Source organism: Loxodonta africana, chromosome 19 (genome assembly GCF_030014295.1).
Source record: "Loxodonta africana isolate mLoxAfr1 chromosome 19, mLoxAfr1.hap2, whole genome shotgun sequence".
In the NCBI taxonomy this organism is placed as follows: domain Eukaryota; kingdom Metazoa; phylum Chordata; class Mammalia; order Proboscidea; family Elephantidae; genus Loxodonta; species Loxodonta africana.
Window position 1 is genome coordinate 28,334,488 of NC_087360.1, and position 21,168 is coordinate 28,355,655.

Genomic DNA, 21,168 nt, shown 5'->3' on the forward strand with positions numbered 1-21,168 from the left:
GTAACAGAGCTCGGCACAGCCAGTTTGCAATCAGAGAACATCCATCCACAATTTAGCAATGCATTCATAGAGCACTGTACAGTTTACTGAGGGCCCTCACACTCACTGCTCCATCAGACCCCATCCCAGCCCTGTGAAGTGTGTGCAATATTATCATCAGAATAAAAGAATAAAGAAAAGGAGGGTGAAGAAGTGAAATGACTTATCGAGGTTCCACAGCCAGAGCCTCTGACTCTAAATTCTATTCTGCTCTTATACGGCATCAAGCTGCCTCTTGAATTTCAGAGGATATGGTGTATGCACCATAAATTACACCGTCCTTTTTAGAGATGTTGGTTTCCAGGGCACCCGCCACGAGCAGTCCTGCCTGACAGCGCTGCCTGGTAACGGGAGGAAGCCAGGGGCGAGCTAGCACAGCAGTCTCCCTCTCCTCCCCGCACCCACAAGGGAAATGCCCAAATACTCCCTTTCCTTAAGTTCAGAGCACTTCAGAAGCCGGGTTCCTACGTCTCCCTAGCACTTAGAGAAACGAAAAACCAGAGGCAGAAGATCCCAGGGCTGTCATTGGGAGTTGCCATAAACCAGAAGTTCCTGAGAACAGCACTGCCTGGGACGCTGTGTGAACCTTATAAATCCATCTCCTGCAGTGTTCAAGGGCTCATTGCCTCCACCAGATCTACTATTTGGAATTATCTAGTGAATTATTTATGGTTTGACAGGGGCTCATGACTGGGTTTGAAAACACTCTATTCCTGGCTTGCCACTGGAACTTAGAAATGTCTGTCTGGAAACTGAGGCTCAGAGAAGTTAAGTAACTTGCTAAAGCTCACAGAGCTGGTAAAGGGCAATGCAGTCCTGACAGGTGTATCTGACTCTTAGCTACACTCACTCCATTGTGGAAGAGCCTGTATGTTCTACTTTGAAGGCAACAAAGCTGTGTGCGTGGGAGGGTTTGTGGACTGTGTTATGTGCTCCAGTCAGGCTTGGGTGGAGAAGAACCCCAAAGAGTGAGGTGGGAAGAGACAGCCACTGAAGCAGAGAAAAGAGGCTGGATCACAGGGGCTGCAGAAAAGGAGGAAAAGATTGTCAACAGGGGCCTGGGGGGCAGGGGAGGAAGCAAATGAGGGGGCAGTAGAAAGGCCCATGTACAAATAGCCCCAAAGAGGCTGTCAAGTGGGAACCTGAGGCTGGGACATGTCCAGGAAGCATGCTCTTAGGTGACATCACTGCTGCTTCTGCCAGAATCACACTGCTCCAGCCGCATGATATCCTAGGAATGGTTTCTGCGCTCCACCGCTCAGAAAAACAGAACAAAAAAGTACATTTCTAGGCATTTATTTCCTCTCTATTTTCCTAAATCTTTTGTTAGAACATCTGTGAAATGAAAAAAAAAAAAAAGCAACTTAAAATACACTATTTCCAAGCACCATAAAGATGGTCATTCTTCAGCTATTTTGATCAAGGACTGCTGTTTTACAGGCGAAGAAATAAGGTAGCAAATCACTCACATCTATAAAATATTAATAAAAATGTTCTGAAGCACACAGACGCAGAGTGCATCTCATAAAGAAATGCCCTTACTCCTGGAGGGACCGCAGCTCTGTTGTTTTTCCCTAGCCTGGGGGCCCTTGGAAAGATAGATAACTTACCTCCTTGTGAGGGGGCACACCTTTTGTTCTGCTAGGACCGCATGTTCACCTTAGGAGGAGGGAGAGCGTGAAAAAAGGGGCTATGTGGCTGTAACTATAGGCACAGTATAAAGGAGCGGAAGGGCAGGCAAGCCTCCAACTTCTAGAATAAAAAGGGCAGAAAAAGCACAGCATAACTCCCCTATTATAAACTGAAGACTAGAATCTAAGACTGTGTGCACTGAGTAAGATTCTAGAACCCATGTTGACATCTTTGTTATTCCTGTTTGGTTGGTTACACCTGTACAGAGTTGTTTTCATTAAAACCTTTCAGACAAAAAGGGCCTGTGTACTTTTCTTTGGGCAAGAAATGGATGAGTGGCAAGCAGTATGAGGGGCCTGGGAAGACAGCATCTCCCTCCAAGAGAGGCTGGGATCAGAAGAGCCTCTAGGCAAGAAAAGTTTAAAGAACCAAGATAAGCCCTGAGAAGGGGTGGTGAGGTTTAATGGAGACCACCCTATTCACAGGTATAGAGTATAACCCACCCATTCTTTTCCACTGGAACCTGTCCAAATCTAAGCCCCCTCAGTAGCCAGCACTGATGAAGTCACATTGTGGGAACAAAGATAAGAGAACATGACCGTCCAATGGGTCCTGGGTCACAAAATTATCAGTTAGCATTGTAAGCCTCTCCCTTATCATCAGTGTATCCATTTGTTTTGGGAGAAGACATGCCAAGGAATGCCAAGAGCCAAACATGGGTTTTTCCTATGATTTTCCTGTACCATATTACATCTAGTAATTTATTTTGATTTCTCTTCAGCATTTTCTTATACCACAGAAGTTAATAGATGTTCACGGAGATACAGTATCGTAATTACTATTAGGAATGTCAACACATCTTTAAACTAATGTGATGGTTATATAGAATACAGCCTGTTCCTATGAGATTAGGTAGTGAAAGTTATTGATTAATTTACCATTGTTTTTTATTAGAAGCTTCTGGTTTGGGCATGCTCTTTATCAGTTCTGCAGAGGTCTGTGGACCACTGATAGAAACACCATTAGGAGTTGGATTGCATAGTTCCAGGCAACCTCTGTAACATTTTATCTGCAGAAACAAACCAAAAGCCGTTTTCTGATATGCTTCCATTTCTCTGCCTTATCCTTTCTCCCCAGGCAGCTTCGTCAGCCCTGAGCAGTCTGGGCCATGTGTACACGGCCATCGGAGACTACCCCAATGCACTGGCCAGTCACAAGCAGTGTGTTCTCCTCGCCAAACAATCCAAAGATGAACTTTCGGAAGCCCGAGAACTTGGCAACATGGGAGCCGTGTATATTGCCATGGGTGACTTTGAGAATGCTGTGCAGTGCCACGAGCAGCACCTGAAGATAGCCAAGGACCTGGGCAACAAGCGAGAAGAGGCCCGGGCCTACAGCAACCTGGGCAGTGCCTATCACTACCGAAGGAACTTTGACAAGGCCATGTCTTACCACAACTATGTGCTGGAGCTGGCCCAGGAGTTGATGGAGAAGGCCATTGAGATGAGGGCCTATGCCGGCCTGGGCCATGCTGCCAGGTGCATGCAGGATTTAGAGAGAGCGAAACAGTACCATGAGCAGCAGCTGAGCATTGCTGAGAACCTCAAGGACCGGGCTGCTGAGGGGCGAGCGTCCTCCAACCTGGGTAAGAACAGGGTTGCTTGCAAGATCCAGAGCCCATGCCGTGGGCTGGAAATAGCTGGGGTAGCCCACTGTTTTACAGGCATCTGTGTGTTTGTATTCACAAGACTCGCCTCATCGTGTGTGTTATATTTTCCCTTCAGATAAATTTCCTTGGAGCCTGCCTGCTCTGAATCACATAGTCCTTCCTGTCATCACAGTACTCTAACGATTAGAACTCTGAAATACTGGAAAAACAAAACACCCCAACCTTTTAATCTGTCTAGAGAGAAGAGCTACCAGATTTATCTAATTAGAGAGAAGGGGAATGAAATGAGGATAGAAAGCTATGTTTGGTTTAAATGAAAGAGAAGCCCCTAAGAAGTCATCAATGGAAGGGAATTTGAGAGGGTTTTTATTTAAAGGAATTTCTTTTCTTGGTGAATTTAACCCCACAGGAAGTGTTTTTTTTTTTTCTTTTGAAATTATGATATCACCAATGATATTGATGATTTCAGTATAAATGCAAGATTATTTTTGCGAAAGATGTATTTAAATAAGACCGATTTTTCACTCATTGTTTTTTTTTTTAGCACACTCCATTTTATTTTATTTTTTTATTAACTTTTGTTGAGCTTCAAGTGAACGTTTACAAATCAAGTCAAACTGTCACATATAAGTTTATATACACCTTACTCCGTACTCCCACTTGCTCTCCCCCTAAGGAGTCAGCCCTTCCAGTCTCTCCTTTCGTGATAATTTTGCCAGCTTCCAACTCTCTCTATCCTCCCATCCCCCCTCGAGACAGGAGATGCCAACACAGTCTCAAGTGTCCACCTGATACAAGTAGCTCACTCTTCATCAGCATCTCTCTCCTACCCACTGTCCAGTCCCTTCCATGTCTGATGAGTTGTCTTCGGGAATGGTTCCTGTCCTGGGCCAACAGAAGGTTTGGAGACCATGACTGCCTGGATTCCTCTAGTCTCAGTCAGACCATTAAGTATGGTCTTTTTGTGAGAATTTGGGGTCTGCATCCCACTGATCTCCTGCTCCCTCAGGGGTTCACTCATTGTTTTTGATAGTACTTAGCTACAAGTAAGACATTTATAAATTTGGGGATGTTTATATGTAATGGTAGGAGACAATATGTAATTGGTAACTTTGGCTACTTTTTAGAAGATACTGTTATTTTGAGTCTGTATCCAACAAATATGGGTAACAGATGTGGGTAACCATAATGAGTGGAAGGTACAGATGTGTTTGCAAGTACAAACTGAACTCACCCCTGTGCCCCAGAGCCCCAAGATTGGGTCCGTGCCCACAGAAACTCAGAGTGGGGAGAGGACAAGGAGAAGATGGCCTTATTGGTATTCGGTATCAGATATTAGTAGCAACAGAATATAAAACTCAGTTTCCTTCTGCTGTGCAACCTACCACACCAAGGCACAGCCATCTCTATTTATGCTTTAGCACTACCCCCTCTCCCCTCTGCCCTCAGTGCTTATTTTCACCATGTGTGTCTTGAATACGGTGGTTAGCGAAAATCTCGCACATCCCTGGAGGTAGCTCTGAAGATGAGTATGATCAGAACGCGAGCCTGGAGAGTCTGACAAGACCCATAGGAATAAGCTCTTGGTTTTCTGTATTCATTCAGCAGGTTATAAGTATTTACTGAATCTTTACTCTGTGCTTAAACCTTGAATGATTGCTTTGAGAGATACAGAAGTTAAAAAAAAAAAATCATTGCCCCCAAAGAGGTTCTACTTTAGTTGAGAAAATAAGACTAATACTTAAGACAGCAGTGGCCTCCAAGACAGTGTTAATGATGCTGTGTTGCCATGGAAGTCCTAGAAGGGAGACCCCGAAGGCTGTGAATGGCCTGGCTGACCTTAGTTTCCTGGAGGAGGTTAGACCCAGGTGGAACTTGAGGACTAGGTGAGATTTGGTCAAGAATGGAATGGCATTGATAGAATTATGAAAGAAGGTGCTAAGATATAATAGCTTGGCATATCTAAAGGATGGCTTTTGATATTGTCTTATATATTACTGAGGTTCTGTTAATTATTATTTTTTCTCTGTATTTCTCAGATTTGATAATTTCTTTTAATGTCTCTTCAAGTTCACTAACTCTTCTGTCATCTGCAATCTGCTGTTAAACTCCAGTGAGGCAGAGTTCAGGAGTCCCCAGTACCAATCTCACTTCTTACACCAATTCCAAGTTCAAGGGTCTCCAAGACCACCCTCAAGTTTGATAATTTACTAAAAGGACTCACAGAACGCACTGAAAGCTATTACACACACAATTGTGGTTTATTACAGCTAAAGGATACAGACTGAAACCATCCAGGGAAGAGGCACATAGGGCAGAGTCCAAGAGATTTCCAAGCTTGAAGTTTCCAGTTGTCCTCACAGTGGAGTCATGGACAGCATTAACACCTCTCAGAAATGATGGATGAAAATACACATAGAGTACTGCCAGCCAGGGAAGCTCACCTGGCCTTAGTATCCAGAGTTTTACTGGGGCTCAGTCGCATAAACATGGTTGACAGTTCAAAGCCCCCACAGGAAATCACATCGTAAGGATAGACTAGCGGGCATGGCCCACCGCTCTCGGGTAAACAAAGACACTCTTATCCGGTAGGACATTCCAAGGGTTTAGAGATTATCTCCTAGGAGGAGAGGGCAAAGGCTAGACCTTTCTTTGGACAAGATTAACTCTTTTCTGCACAAATGAATTTTTTTTTTTTATTTCAGATTTTTTTTTTTTTAGCTCTAGAGAATTTCCATTTGATTCTTTTAATTATTTCAGTTTTTCTGCTAAGGTTTGTTTACTCATTATATTTTCCTTTACATAGCTGAGCCTAGTTATAATAGCTATTTTTAAAACCTTGTCTGCTTGTTCCAACATGTGGGTCATTTTAGCATTAGACCTCTTATTTGCCTTTTATTTTTTTCCAATAGCAGCTTTATTGAGAAACAATCTACATTCCACACAATTTATCCACTTAAAATGTACAATTCAGTGATTTTTAGTATATTCACCAAGTTGTGCAATGATCGCCTTTTGTTTTGACTATTGGTCACATTTTAATTTTTTTTTTTGTCATATGTCCAATAATTTGGGGTTATATCTGCATTGTGAGTTACGCTTTATGGAGACTCTGGATTCTGATATATTTCTCTGAAAGGAACTAATTTTTTCTTGTTGTTTTACCAGGAAGTTAACTTGGCTAAATTTAAGCTCAAACTCAGTCTTCGCTGTGATGGGTAGCAGCAGAAATCTATGTTCAGGCCTTTTAGCTTTAACTGGGCTGCTTAAATTCTTTACACACACGTGTTTCAGGAGTCAGACAGAATTGGTACGCAGGATTTGAGGCACCCGTCGTGGCTCTCTCTGGCATTTTTTCCTCTGGTTCTTTAAGCCAGTAAAACGGTGTTTCTCCGTGAGTTTTAGCCTTATCACTTGGCACTAACTGGGGCCTGTCCTCTGGCACAAGGGCATTTGAAAAATGGGAAGCTCATCCAATGTTGCCCCCATCTTCAAAGTCCCAACTCCAGCCTTCGTAAGGTTTCTCATTGCCTTTGGTTGTCCTCTAGTGCCTTTAAGTCGGCTTTTCCCTCCCTAGAAGGAGCCTAAGGAGCCCTTGTAGTACAGTGGTTAAAGGCTCAATTGCTAACCGAAAGGTTTGCAGTGAGAAACCCACCATCCTCTCTGCTGGAGAAAGATGTGAAAATCTGCTTCTGTGAAGATTACAGCCTTGGAAACCCTACAGGGAAGTTCTACTCTGTCCTTCAGTTTTTGGTTTTGTTTAGTGTTTATATAGCTGTTATCTGCACGAGGCTTGGTCTGAAAGGAGCTACTCTACTTCTTCACTTCTAGAAGCAGAATCCTTCCTATTCATTTTTAAACCATTGCAATTCAACTTGCATCCTTAGTCCCCTGACAAAAAAGCAACGGTGATCTCTTCACAGCTGAGTTAGAGATCCTCTGACCGTCCTAAATTTCCCTGGTCATTTTACAGCATTTGACATGCTTTATGCTAACTTCTTGAGGCTCTCCCCTCTCTTGGTTTCTATAAAGCACCACTTCATAGAAGTTACAAAAACAGTACTTTCTTTTGTAAAAAAAAAAAATTCTTACAGTACAAAAATGTATAAAATAGGAAAAGGAGGTCTACCTCTTCACATTACTACCTTCCCCTTGTCTCCCTCCTCAGAGTTAACTACCTTTTACAGTTTGATGAGAATCTTTGCAGACCTTTTTGCTATGTACTTAAATACATGCCAATGTGGACTTGTATGTGAATATGCACACACATGACATAGATATTTACCTCTTTCCTAAAAGATACACTTTTTTGTAGTGTGCTTTTTTTCCACTTCACCTTCCCTTAGGGCTTCCCTCCCTGCCATTATCCAGATATCCTACATTATTTTTAATGGCTCCGTTCCATTGTATTGCCACTTGTTAAATGTGGGAGTTTCGGGGTTTTGTTCCTTGATTCTTTTCTGTTCTTTGTTTGTATTTCTGCCTTTATCATTTTTACTCCCATACCCTCAACTACTGCCTCAGTGCACACTCTTTCCAAATCTGTATTCACTAGCTCTGACCTCTTGCCTAAGCATCATTTTCACATTTCCTTAGTGGATATCCCATCTGATTCTCATGCTGATCTGTCTGATTTAATAAGACTAAACATGAAATATCTTTTTCTTAAATTAATTGCTTCTCCCGGATTTCCTAATTCTCTTGATGATGTCACCATTCCTCTAGCCAGCTGTATTTTCTATTGTTGCTGTAATAAATTAGCAAACGTAGTGGCTTAAACACAATGCAGATTTATTCTCTTACAGTTATGAAGGTCAGGAGTCTGAAATCAACTGGGTGAAAGTCAAGGTGCCAACAGGGCTGGTTCCTTCTGAAGGCTATCACTGGGAAATGTTTCCTACCATTTTCAGCTTCTAGTGCCTACTTGTGTTCTTTGGTTTGTGGCCTCTTCTACTATCTTCAAAGTGCATCACTCCAATTTCTGCTTCTATTATCATATCACCTTCCCCTCTGCCCCTGACTCCCCCGAGTCTCTCTTACAAGGACCACGGAGATTACATAGGACCCACCCAGATAATCCAGAATAATCTCCCCATTTTGAGATTCTTAACCTAATCCCATTTACATAGTTCCTTTTAACATGTATGGTAGCATTCACAGTTCCAGGGATTAGGACATGGACATATTTGGGGGGCCATTATTCAACCTCCCATACCATCCTGATTTAGAATCCTAAAGTCATCATTGATTTTTCTTCTTTTTTTTTAGTAGTTTCCAACATAATTGTTGCCAAATAAATGTTCTCATAGACATTTTTTTTCTATTGCCCTCATCTTAATTGTCCAGTCTGTTGCATTAACCTACTAATTGGGTTTTCCCTCACCACCCTTCTGTCCCCTCCTGTATCTCCTCCATCCCACACATCAATATTAGACTGATCTTCCTAAAGCTGTAGCCAAGTTTAGTAGCCGCCCATTGCATAGCACATTATGGTCAGAGTCCTCACCTTATAACCAAGGCCTGCCATGACTACAGAGGAGCCCTGGTGGCACAGTGGTTAATTCCTCAGCTGCTAACTGAAAGGTTAGTGGTTTGAACCCACCAGCCACCCTGTGGGAAGAAGATGTGGCAGCGTGCTTCCATAAAGATTACAGCCCTGGAAACCCTGTGAAGCAGTTCTGCCCTGTCCTGTAGGGTGACTATGAGTAGGAATCGACTCAAAGGCAATGAGTCCGAGGCTTGGGGTCATGATTACTGACACACTTAACTTTTCATTCTTTAATTTCAGTACTCCTGTGTGCATACTCTTTACCTGAAACTGCCCTTTTCCACCTTCCCTAATCTCACCACATTAGCCCATGATTTTCTGCTTTCATTTTTCACCAAGGTATTTCTTCCACTTGGAACCCTTGTGCCTCCCATCTGGGTTGCCTAAATTTTACCCATTGTTAGAGGCTTATCTCAAATACCATTCACTACTTGAAGCCTCTCTTAATAACAAGTTCTTCCCCTTGTCTGAACCATGTAACACTTTTAAAACTTCTCATATTCTATTTATATATGATCATAAACCCAAAACCAAACCCATTGCCATCGAGTCAATTCTGACTCATAGCGATCCTACAGATAGAGCAAAACTGCCGCATAGAGTTTCCAAGGAGCGCCTGACATATTCCAACTCCTGACCCTTTCGTTAGCAGCCGTAGCACTTAGCCACTATGCCACCAGGGTTTCCATATATGATCATAAATTATAGTTATTTGTATACTGGTGTTGTTACTTGTACTGGATTAAAACTCATTGGAAGTATGAACTACATTCTACTCTGTATCAGTATGTATAACCCTTTACACATAATAAACCCAAAAAACAAAAAACAAACCTGTTGCCATTGAGTTGATTCTGACTCAGAGTGACCCGATAGGACAGAGAAGAACCCCTCCACAGGGTTTCCAAGGAGTGGCTGGTGGATTTGAACTGCCAGCCTTTTGGTTAGCAGCCAAACTCTTAACTGCTGCACCAGTGTAATAGGTACTCAATAAATGTTGTGTGGCTAAATTGAACAAGTTAAAGCTTTTACCAAGGTTTGTGACCCAGTGATCAGAAAGGAACAGGAAAGCTGGGAGGAGAAACTAGATTGGGGAAGGAGGTGATAAGTTTGATTTTTCACAATATGTATTTCTGTCACGTAATTAGAACTGGAAACACATATTAGCATGACATCATTCTAATGTCATCTATGAGATGACAAAGGAAAGCCAGCCAGGAGACTGAGTCAGGCTCACAGAGGGCAGAAGGGATATAGGTGGTGCTCAGGGAGAAGAGAGCTTCAAGACATGGATATAGGAAGACCTACATCAAAGAAGCCAAAAGAAGTAAGATTTGGGTCACTAAGGTTTTTTGACAATAGAAGTTTCCTGTGCACATCTGAAGGCGAAGTGAACAGAACTTTTAGAGATGGAAAGAGGGAGAAAGTGAAGATGGCAATAGATGATCATTGTCTTTTGGTAGCCAGGGTGGTCCAATATTTGTTATTTACCTTTTACTAATCTTAAAATAAAATAAACAGAAATGATTTAGACTCTTCAGGTTTCATATGAACAATAAAGAATAGTTTAACTATTTTCTAAGTACATCTTCCTTATAAAAATAATATTCTAGACTAAAGGCTTAGTTACAGTCTTCTCACTCCAATAATACCACATCTTCTTATTCACCAGGAAACCAGGCCGACTTGCCTGTCATCTCAGCTGGAGATAAACTGGAATTAAAGTGAGAAGGAGAGACAGTTAGAAGGATGGCTCAGTTTCATTTGCTCATTCATTTGTTCAATCTTTCCTTCCTTGCTTTGATTTTGAGTAGAAGGCAACCACTTAGTTTGCTACATACCCCTGGAATAGATCCAGGTCAGGAACTACTTCCAACTCACATCAGTGTCAGGGCTCCTTCTGTTTCAAGTATCGGGCCAAATATGAGAGATGGAAAGTACTTCCCACCAAGGCCTGGGTTCAAGATACCTAATTATATATGAAAAATAATTGGAAAGTTAAAAACTGTTGTTCCTTTTTAGTCAGAAAGATGTTTTAAATCTAGAAATTAGCCTATTTGGAAAGGGAAGAGAATGGGACTAGTGTTTATTAACTCATCTGTTCACTTAATCATTCATTCTTTTCCATAACACATATTTCTTAAACATCAGTCATGTGATAGGCACTGTGCTATCTTTTAATGAATAAAACCAACATAGTACCTGCCTCCGAGGAGCTTACAGTTTTTTGTTCAGCAAGTGTATATGGAGACCTGCTCTGTGCCACATGTTTATATTCATTTTCACATTTAATTATCCCCACAAAACTTTGAGGAAGAGAGTATTAATTGATTTTAATATGAGAAAATTGAAGCCCAGGTGGGTTAAAAAACTTGATGCTTTGAGTCTCCTGAGACTCAAAGCATGGAAGACTCATTAATATCATAAAATAATGCTTGACCTTTTTTTTCCCCAGTGTTTTCAAACCATCCTTGAGTCCTGTGTCAGAGTAAAAGTTTTTTAGCAGTTGTAGTGAGCTTACATCACTCCTCTTATTTACAGTGCGGCAAAATGAGAGTCACCAGAAGTGGTGGCTTTAAGCTGTCCTAATTCTAGGATCCAAGAACTGTCACCTCAATAGCTTTTATAAAAATCATATTTGAAAATTAAATTCTGGCAATTTGCATCAGAAATTCTGAATTCCCAAGGAAAGGTAGAACAATATTACAGACTATATATATAATACACACACATACTCTTCACACCTTAGTCATTTATTATTTCTAATTATATTAAACCATTACTGGGAGTGCATGTGAAACTTGGCATACTAAAGAATCTTATAATAAATGCCTTTTGCAAAAGAAAAAAAGATTTCTATAATAGAACAGTCACTCTTTTATCTGTTTTATACATTTCTGTTTTCATATGTTGGGTTTTCTTTAAGTGAAGAAAGGTCTAGCTTTACAGATAAAATGTGTGTAATTGTAGGTAGTAATCAATTTGCACTAACTGAGTATTTTGCTTTAGAAATCCTGTGAGTGATCTATGTGGCCATATTTAAAATAACTTCTCAAGATGTTAAAAGGTCTATGAGAGCTCACATAGAAGTTCTCGGTATAGCAATGTGAATCCATTACATTTGTGTTTTACAGTACTCATTTGATCTTCCAACAACCCTATGAGGTAAACTGTTATCACTCCATTTCACTGACAAAGATCCAGAGATTAAGGAACATTCGTGACTTACCCAAGAGTAAGAGAACTGGGACTGGAATTTAGGTCTGTGGTTCCATGTCCACAGAACCTTCCACTAGGAAACATTCCCACTAGTGTGGTGGATCCAAGGGGGAACCGTGCTAGGACTACCTGGCCTAAGGGCTAAAAGCTAAAGACGCTCCCATCCACCATCCATGACCAAAAAACCCATTGCCGTCAGGTCGATTCCAACTCATGGTGACCCCATATGTTACAGAGTAAAACTTCTCCATAGGATTTTCTTGGCTGCACATTTTCTTGACACTGCACACTCTTTATGGAAGCAGATCACCAGACCATTCTTCCACAGAGCTGTTGGGTGGGTTCAAACCACCAACCTTTATGTTGGTAGTCAAGTGCAAACCATTTGCACCACCCAAGGGCCTCAAGACAGAGCACCAAAAGTAGGGTTATAGACCTTCTTGACGCAATGCTCCTTAATCGTGCCCAGGTACAGGATAGCAAACATTCCTGGAGAAGTGGGCATCATCAGGACAGAGCAACCCTTCTCTTTTCTTTGAGAAGCTATTGATGACTTGCACTGAACCAGGCACTTTGCATGGATTATCGCATTTAATTCTCACTCCAAACATATGTGGTAGGCACAGAAGTAAAGAAACTGGCCCAAATTCATACTGTTTCTAGGCATCAGAGGCAGGGTCTAAACCCAGATCTGCACGCTTCCTTCTGCCCCCACCCACAGCCCCATTCTAAGCCTTACACATTTATCATACACTTAGCTCTTCTGCTTGGGAGTCAGACGAAACTACACAGATTGTCAAAGTCTAATAATGCCCATGATATAGGAAGCCAACCCACATACCCACATACCTCTGCCTTTCACAACAAGGGAAAATATAGATGCAAAAAAATTAATGTTGCCCTAGAGCCAGAAACAAATTTTTCCCAACATCCAGAAGAAAGTAACAAGAATGTCCTTTCCCTGTTTGAAAGGAGACATGAGGAATGGAGCACATCAACCAAAGCAGGAGATTGTTCTGATCAAGCACCAGGGGCCTTGCAGAAAATGATTCAGACCCTCATTAAGGTTATGACATGCACATCCTATGCTGTGCCCCATGCCCATCAGTGCCTAATAAATATTAACAATATTTATTCTCTCCTTTAGGTCAAGATTTGTCAGCTGGCTTGTCTAGACATTGCTGTTTAGGAGGAGCTCTGATTTGCTTGCGGAGGCAGCCAGGGCAGTCAATCTCGGTCAGAGCTGCACTGTGGGGTCCTGTAGGAGAGGCAGCAAAACTGTTGCTGAAATAATGAAGTGGGTGCTGGCTGCCAGGTCCCAGAGTTCCGTCTCCAGCAGGCAGAGTCTAGCAGTAAATTAGCTTATGTTTCAGCTTGGCAGTTGGCACTTGGTTCATTTGTAGATGCTAATTGTAATCTGATGTTATCAGCAGCAGGTAATTGAAATGGGCTTGATGAATTACTTAATTTCTTTTAATAGCTGAGTCTTCAAGAACTGAGTAAAGAAGATAAGGTGATCAGGAGGAAAACAACAGCTCTATCTTTCTAATTAGTGCTCGGAGGTTTTTTCTTCTTTACACAAATGATTATGAACATGTGAGGCTGAATAGGTTTATGAGTCAGAAGCCCCCATGGGGGCATTTCCCATTAGGCAGCCCCGTCCTGAGCATTGAAAACACTTCTGTTAGGACTTCAGAAAGGAACACTTGAATGAGAACTTCAGAGAAAATTGATTTCTGAAAGCAATTTTTTTCCCCCAGACTTTGGTGGCACTCCTGCTGGGGGTACCATCACCTGGGTACTTGCCCAGCCATCAGGCCCTCTTCCATGGCCATTTTCTATGAGCAGTGCTGCCTGGCACCATGCTGGGATAGTAGGAGCCTCACAATGCTATTAGTCACTGGCTCCTTCCACCCACACCTGGCACTGGCACCTCCCACACCTGTCCCTGTCCATCCATTTGCAGCAACTCCTAGGTAGCCCCTTGATTTGCCAGTAATGGTGGGTGCAGGTGTGGCCTGGGTTCTGCCATCTGTGCGGGACACGGCACATTGGACCTATTCCATGTGACTGCCTGAGCTTTGGGGTGTTTCTTTTGGAATCATCTGGCTCTGCTTTTAGTCTCATGTTCCTTATTTAAACTGCCCTTATTTAAAGAATCCATCTGTTTTAAGGTGACTTTGGAGGAATTTGCTTTTGAGTTTTTTTTTTCTTTAAGAAAATCGAAATAACAGCAGATAAATGCAAAGCACCAGAATTATATTTTCAGATACATATTTTGAGATGATAGCGAGTGATTATTTGTATCAACTCTGTGGTTTTCCTTCATGGTGAATTCTATTTAAGGATAGCTGTTAGAAAAAGAAGCCCTGATGGTGCAGTGGCTAAGCACTCAACTGCTAACCAAAAGGTTGGTGGTTCGAACCCACCAGCTGCTCCATGGGAGAAAGATGTGACAGTCTGCTTCTGTAAAGATTTTAGCCTTGGAAACCCTACGAGGCAGTTCTACTCTGTCCTATAGGGTCTCTATGAGTCGGAATTGACTGGATGGCAATGGGTTACCGTTAGAAGTGAAGATTCTAAGCCTTGAAGCATCATGATTGTGACAGTAAATGCCTTCGATAGTAAAAAATGCATTGCAGGGGTTCTGGTAATGTTCTACTTCTTGATTTGAGGGGTAGTTACCCAAGCTGTATTCACTTTGTGAAAATTTATTGAGCTGTATGCTTATGATTTTTATAATTTTCTGAATATAGGTGATACGTCAGTTAAAAGTTTACATTTAAAAATACATTGTAATCTGTGTTGCAGAGTAGAATTGGAATGGTAGGCCTTTCTGAATCTTCTCAATGCTCATGGCTTCCACCACCATATACCAGCCCATCAAACCCAGACCTGACTTCTCCTTGAAATACCTATCTGTACTCCTGCTTCTAAACACCTCCATCTGCCCCAGATGGTCCTCTTTCCGAGTCTCTGATTGCACATTTTGTATTTCCCATTTCTGAAAATGGTGGCACATTTCCCTCAGTTCCCAACTTCTTGTTGTTGTTAGGTGCAGTCCAGTCAGCTCTGACTCATAGTGACCCTATGTGCAACAAAACAAAACAGTGTATGTTTGAGCCCATTGTCACAGCCACTGTGTCAGTCCAGCTCATTGAGGGTCTTCCTCTTTTTTGCTAACCCTCTACCAGGATAATGCCCTTCTCCAGGGACTGGTCCCTTCTGATAACATGTTCTAAGTACGTGAGACAAAGTCACTCCATCCTTGCTTCTAAGGAGCATTCTGGCTGGTACTTCTTCCAAGACAGATTTGTTCATTCTTCTGGCAGTCCATAATATGTATATTCAATGTTCTTCACCAACACCATAATTCAAAGGCATCCATTCTTCTTCCATCTTCCTTATTCATTGTCCAACTTTCACATGCATATGAAGCAATTGAAAATACCATGGCTTGGGTCAGGCGACCCTTAGTCCTTAAAGTGAATCTTTGCTTTTTAGTACTTTAGAGAAGTCTTTTGCAGCAGATTTGCCCAATACAATATGTCATTTGACTTCTTGATTGCTGCTTCCATGAATGTTGATTGTGGATCCAAGTAAAATGAAATCCTTGAAAACTTCAACATTTCCTCTGTTATCTGATGTTACATATTGGTCCAGTTGTGAGGATTTTTGTTTTCATTATATTGAGATGTAATCCACACTGAAGGCTGTAGTCTTTGATCCTTATCAGTAAGTGCTTCAAGTCCTCTTCACTTTCAGCAGGCAAGGTTGTATCATCTGCATATCGCAGGTTGCTAATAAGTCTTCCTCCAATCCTGATTCCTCGTTCTTCTTCATATAATTCAGTTTCTTGGATTATTTGACGAGCATATAGATTCAATAAGTATGGTGAAGGAATACACCCCTGACAGCACACTTTTCCTGATTTTAAACCATGCAGTATCCCCTTGTTCTGTTCAAACAACTGCCTCTTGGTCTGTGTACAGGTTCCTCATGAGCACAATTAAGTGTTCTGGTATTCCCATTCTTTGCAATGTTGTCCATAATTTGTTATGATCATACAGTCAAATGCCTTTGTGTAGTCAATAAAACACAGGTGAACATCTTTCTGGTGCTCTGTTTGCAGGTAAGATTCATTTGACATCAGTAGTGATATCCCTCGTTCCACATCCTCTTGTAAATCCTGCTTCAATTTCTGGCAGTTCCCTTTCAATGGACTGCTGCAACCATTTTTGAATTATCTCCAACAAAATTTTACTTACATGTGATATTAATGATATTGCTTGATAATCTCTGCACTCTGTTGGATCACCTTTCTTTTGAATAGGCACAGATATGGATCTCTTCCACTGGGTTGGCCAGGTAGCTGTCTTCCACATTTCTTGGCCTAGACCAGTGAGCGGTTCCAGCATTGCATCCGTTTGTTGAAATATCTCAATTGATAATTCTATCAATTCTTGGATCCTTGTTTTTTGCCAGTGTCTTCGGTGCAACTTGGACTTCTTCCGTCAATACCATTGTTTCTTGATTATATGCTACCTCCTGAAATGGTTGAATATAGACTAATTCTTTTTGGTACAGTGACTCTCTGTATTTCTTCCATCTTCTTTTGATGCTTCCTGCGTCTTTCAATATTTAGTTGATAGAATCCTTCAGTATTGTAACTCCAAGCTTGAATTTTTTTATTCAGTTCTTTAAGCTTGATAAATGCCAAATATGTTCTTCCCTTTTGGTTTTCTAACTCCAGGTCTTTGCACATTTCATTATAATACTTTTGTTTGTCTTCTGAAGCCACCCTTTGAAATCTGTTTAGCTCTTTTACTTCGCTTCTTCCGTTCACTTTAGCTACTCTATGTTCAAGAGCAACTTTCAGAGTCTCTTCTGATATCCACTTTGGTCTTTTTCTGTCCTGTCTTTTTATGACCTTTTGCTTTCCTCATATATGATATTCTTGATGTTATTCCACAACTCATCTGGTCTTCAGTCGTTAGTATTCAGTGCGTTCTCTCTATTCTTGAGACAGTCTCTAAATTCAGGTGGGATATATTCAAGGTCATACTTTGGCTCTCATGGACTTGTTTTAATTTTCTTTAGCTTCAACTTGAACTTGCATACGAGCAATTGATGGTCTGTTCTGCAGTCAGCCCACAGTCTTGTTCTGAATGATGATTTTGAGCTCCTCCATCATCTCTTTCCACAGATGTGATGTGGTCAACTTGATTCCTGTGTGTTCTATCGGGTAAGGTCCACATATAGAGCTGCTGTTTGTGTTGCTGAAAAAAGGTATTTGCAATTAATAATTTGTCGATCTTGCAAAATTTTATCTTTCGATCTCCGGTGTCATTTCTATCCCCAAGGCCATGTTTTCCAACTCCTGATCCTTCTTCTTTGTTTCCAACTTTCGCATTCCAATCAACAGTAATTATCAATGCATCTTGATTGCAGGTTTGATCAATTTCAGACAACAGAAGTTGATGAAAATCTTCAATTTTTTCATCTTTGGCCTGAGTGGTTAAATTGGAATAATACTCTTATTAACTGGTCTTCCTAGTAGGCATATGGATATTATCCTATCACTGACAGCATTGTACTTCAGGGTGGATCTTGAAATGTTCTTTTTGACGATGAATGTGATGCCATTCCTCTTCAATTTGTCATTCTAAGCAGTAAACCATATGATTGTCTGATTCAGAATGGCCAATACCAACCAGTCCGTTTAAGCTCGCTAATGCCTGAGGTATCGATCTTTATTCATTCCATTTCATTTTTGACATCTCCCAATTTTTCCCAGATTCACGCTTCATTCCATGGTTCAATTATTAATAGATGTTTTCAGCTGTTTCTTTTCATTTTGAGTTGTGCCACATCAGCAAATAAAGGTCCCGAAAGCTTGACTCCATCCATGTTAAGGTCAACTCTACTTTGAGGGGGCAGCTCTTCCCCAGTCATATTTTGAGTGCCTTCCAACCTGAGGACCTCATCTTCTGGCACTTTATCAGTGTCCCGCTGCTGTTCATAAGGTTTTCACTGGCCAGTTTTTTTAGAAGTAGATCACCAAGTCCTTCTTCCTAGTCTGTCTTAGGCTGGAAACTTCACTGAAACCTGTCCAGCGAGGTTGACACTGCTGTTACTTGAAATACCAGTGGCATAGGTTCTAGCATCACAGCAATATGCAAGCCACGACAGTATGACCAACTGACAAACGAGTGGTGGGGTGCCCAACTTAGAAACCTTAAAATTATCCTGGGGTCATCACCTATTTTGCTAACATCCGAGATCTAGTTGCTCAAAAGTCCTTAAAATCCTGCTTCCCACATCAAGTTCAGTTGTATTTGCAGGGCTGCTTACTCTACCCGCTCCATCCCTGTCATTTCTTGCCTGGTTCATTGCAACAGCTTCCTCCATACTCGTCTCCCAGCTTCTCCTCCAGTTTCTTTTCCACATTGCTTCCCTGACAACCTTTTTGAAACCCCAGCGTATTCAGTCTCATCATATCATTTCTATTCTGAAAACCCTGCAGTGGTTCCCCATTGCCTTCAGGATAAAGTTCAAAATCCTTGGCCTAGCATACATATTTGTCAGTAACCTTCAACATTCAAAAAAGATTTATTGAACACTTACTATATGCTGGGAACTATGCCAGAAACAGCTGTTCCTACCTACAGTGGTGGACGAAACAGGCATTTTATGTGCTTGAAGGGAAAAGTACTTAGTGATGTCAGGAAGTATAACGTGGGTGTCATTTAAATTGTGAATCAGAGGACTCTTCTCTGAGGAACCTCCCCAGTTTATCTGACTAATGTTATTTTCTGCCACTCTCACCCCTCACACTGACAGTTGCCCAAACCTCTGGGCTTTTTCACCCCCCATGGCTTTCCTCATGCCATTTATTCTGTCCTGAGTTTTTTCTCCTTCTGTCAAACCATTGAGGTCCTACTTATTATTTTTGTACTTTGATCAAATGTCACATTACTTTGAAGCCTTTCAGACTCTTCTAACAGATTTAGTGGTTCATCTGTGTTCCCTTAGCATTTTGTACATGGTACTTATTAAATATTATAAGTACTTACCAACTAGATCATAAATTTGGAAAATCAGTAGGGTCTGTATCTTAGCTTTTTTATGTCCATATTACCTAGTGGCTAAATTTAGAAACCCTGGTGGCGTAGTGGTTAAGTGCTACAGCTGCTAAACAGAGGTGGGCAGTTCGAATCCACCAGGCGCTCCGTGGAAACTATGGGGCAGTTCTGCTCTGTCCTATAGGGTCGCTATGAGTCGGAATTGACTCGACAGCAGTGTGTTTGGTTTTGGAATGCCTGGGCCACGGTAGGTCAGTGTATCTTGACTGCAGGAAGGGTGATGAGAGCCAAGCACCATGAAAAATGCTAGGAACTAATAAGTTTAGTCTATGGTGAAAAAAAAATTTTTTTTTTCTTTTTTATGGTGAAAACATTTTTTTCAACATTTTCAAAGTATTGAATTTGTCAAGGATTTCATTTTACTTTGATCCACGGTCAATGCCCATGAAAGCAGCAGTCAAGAAATCAAACGATGTATTACATTAGGAAAATTTGCTGCAAAAGACCTCTTTAAAGTATTCAGAAGCAATGATGTCACTTTGAGGACTAAGGTGTGCCTGATCCAAGCCGTGGTATTTTCTTTTGCCTCACATGCATGCAAAAGCCGGACAATGAATAAGGGAGACCAGAGAAGAATTGATGCATTTGAATTACGGTGCTGGTGAAAAATATTGAATGTACCATGGACTGCCAGAAGAACGAACAAATCTGTCTTGGAAGAAGTACAGCCAGAATGCTCCTTAGAAGTGAGGATGGCGAGACTTCATCTCACGTACTTTGGGCATGTTATCAGGAGGGACCAATCCCTACAGAAGGACATCATGCTTGGTAAAGTAGAGGGTCAGCAAAAGAGAGGAAGACCCTCAACAAGATGAATTGACACAGTGTCTGCAACAGTGGGCTGAAGTGTAACAACGATTTGTGAGGATGGTGCAGGACCAGGCAGAATTTCATTCTGTTGTACATAAGGTCACTCTGAGTCAGAACCAACTCGACAGCACCTAACAACAACAACAAAATGGTGCAGACGGGTAAGCACTCAACTATTACCCGAAAGGTTAGCAGTTTGAGCCCACCCAGAGACACCTCAGAAGATAGGCCTGGTGATCAGCTTCTGAAAGGTCACAGCCTTTAAAAACCCTATGGAGCAGTTCTACTCTGTCTACATGGAGTCACCATGAGTTGGAATCAACTTGACAGCAACTAACAACAATGACAAATTTCCAATAATTATTTTATGTGACCCATCCTTATTAACCTCTTTCATATTTGTTATTTTTACCCATTTGTACCTTCTCTTTTCTTTAAGTGCAGACATCATTCTTGCTGCTTCTGATTCCAGAGCCTTGGGAAATTAGCTCTGCTATTTCAAATTTACAATGTTTTTTTTTTCTTTTAAATTTATTTATTGTGCTTTAGGTGAAAGTTTACAAATCAAGTCAGTCTCTCATACAAAAAGCCATACGCACCCCACCATGCACTCCCAGCTGCTCTCCCTTAATGAGACAGCACATTCCTCCTCTCCACCCTGTATTCCCCGTGTCCATTCAGCCAGTTCCCGTCCCCCTCTTCCTTCTCCTCTCACCACCAGACGGGGGTCGCTGCATAGTCTCATGTGTCTACTTGAGCCACGAAGTTCACTCCTCACCAGCATCATTGTCTGTCTTACAGTCCAGGCCAATCCCTGTCTGTAGAGTTGGTTTGGAGAATGGTTCTAATCTTGGGCTATCAAAGGGTCTGGGGACCATGACTGTCAGTCCCTCCAGTCTCAGTGAGACCATATAATGTATCTTGACATGCTCATTGGTGTAAGCAATCACCAAGACTCTTTACTACTCTAAAAATCTGAGATTCTATGATTTTTCCATGGAAAGACAATGCATATGGAGGCTGGAACTTGATTCCTGAAACTTTTTAAATGAACCAAAAATATAATCTGCTTGAGAAATAGTTAAACTAGCGGGCAGTGATTAGAT

General features: G+C 41.5%; 1 protein-coding gene across 2 annotated transcripts in view; it reads left to right on the forward strand.

Annotated features, from left to right (window-relative positions):
* TTC28 (tetratricopeptide repeat domain 28) overlaps positions 1–21,168 on the forward strand; it is a 780,748-nt gene that overhangs the window by 555,077 nt on the left and 204,503 nt on the right. For both annotated transcript variants that reach the window (XM_023559275.2, XM_010598769.3), the window contains one exon: positions 2,809–3,316. In XM_023559275.2, the coding sequence (XP_023415043.2) occupies positions 2,809–3,316 (508 nt within the window). The remainder of the gene's footprint in view (positions 1–2,808; positions 3,317–21,168) is intronic.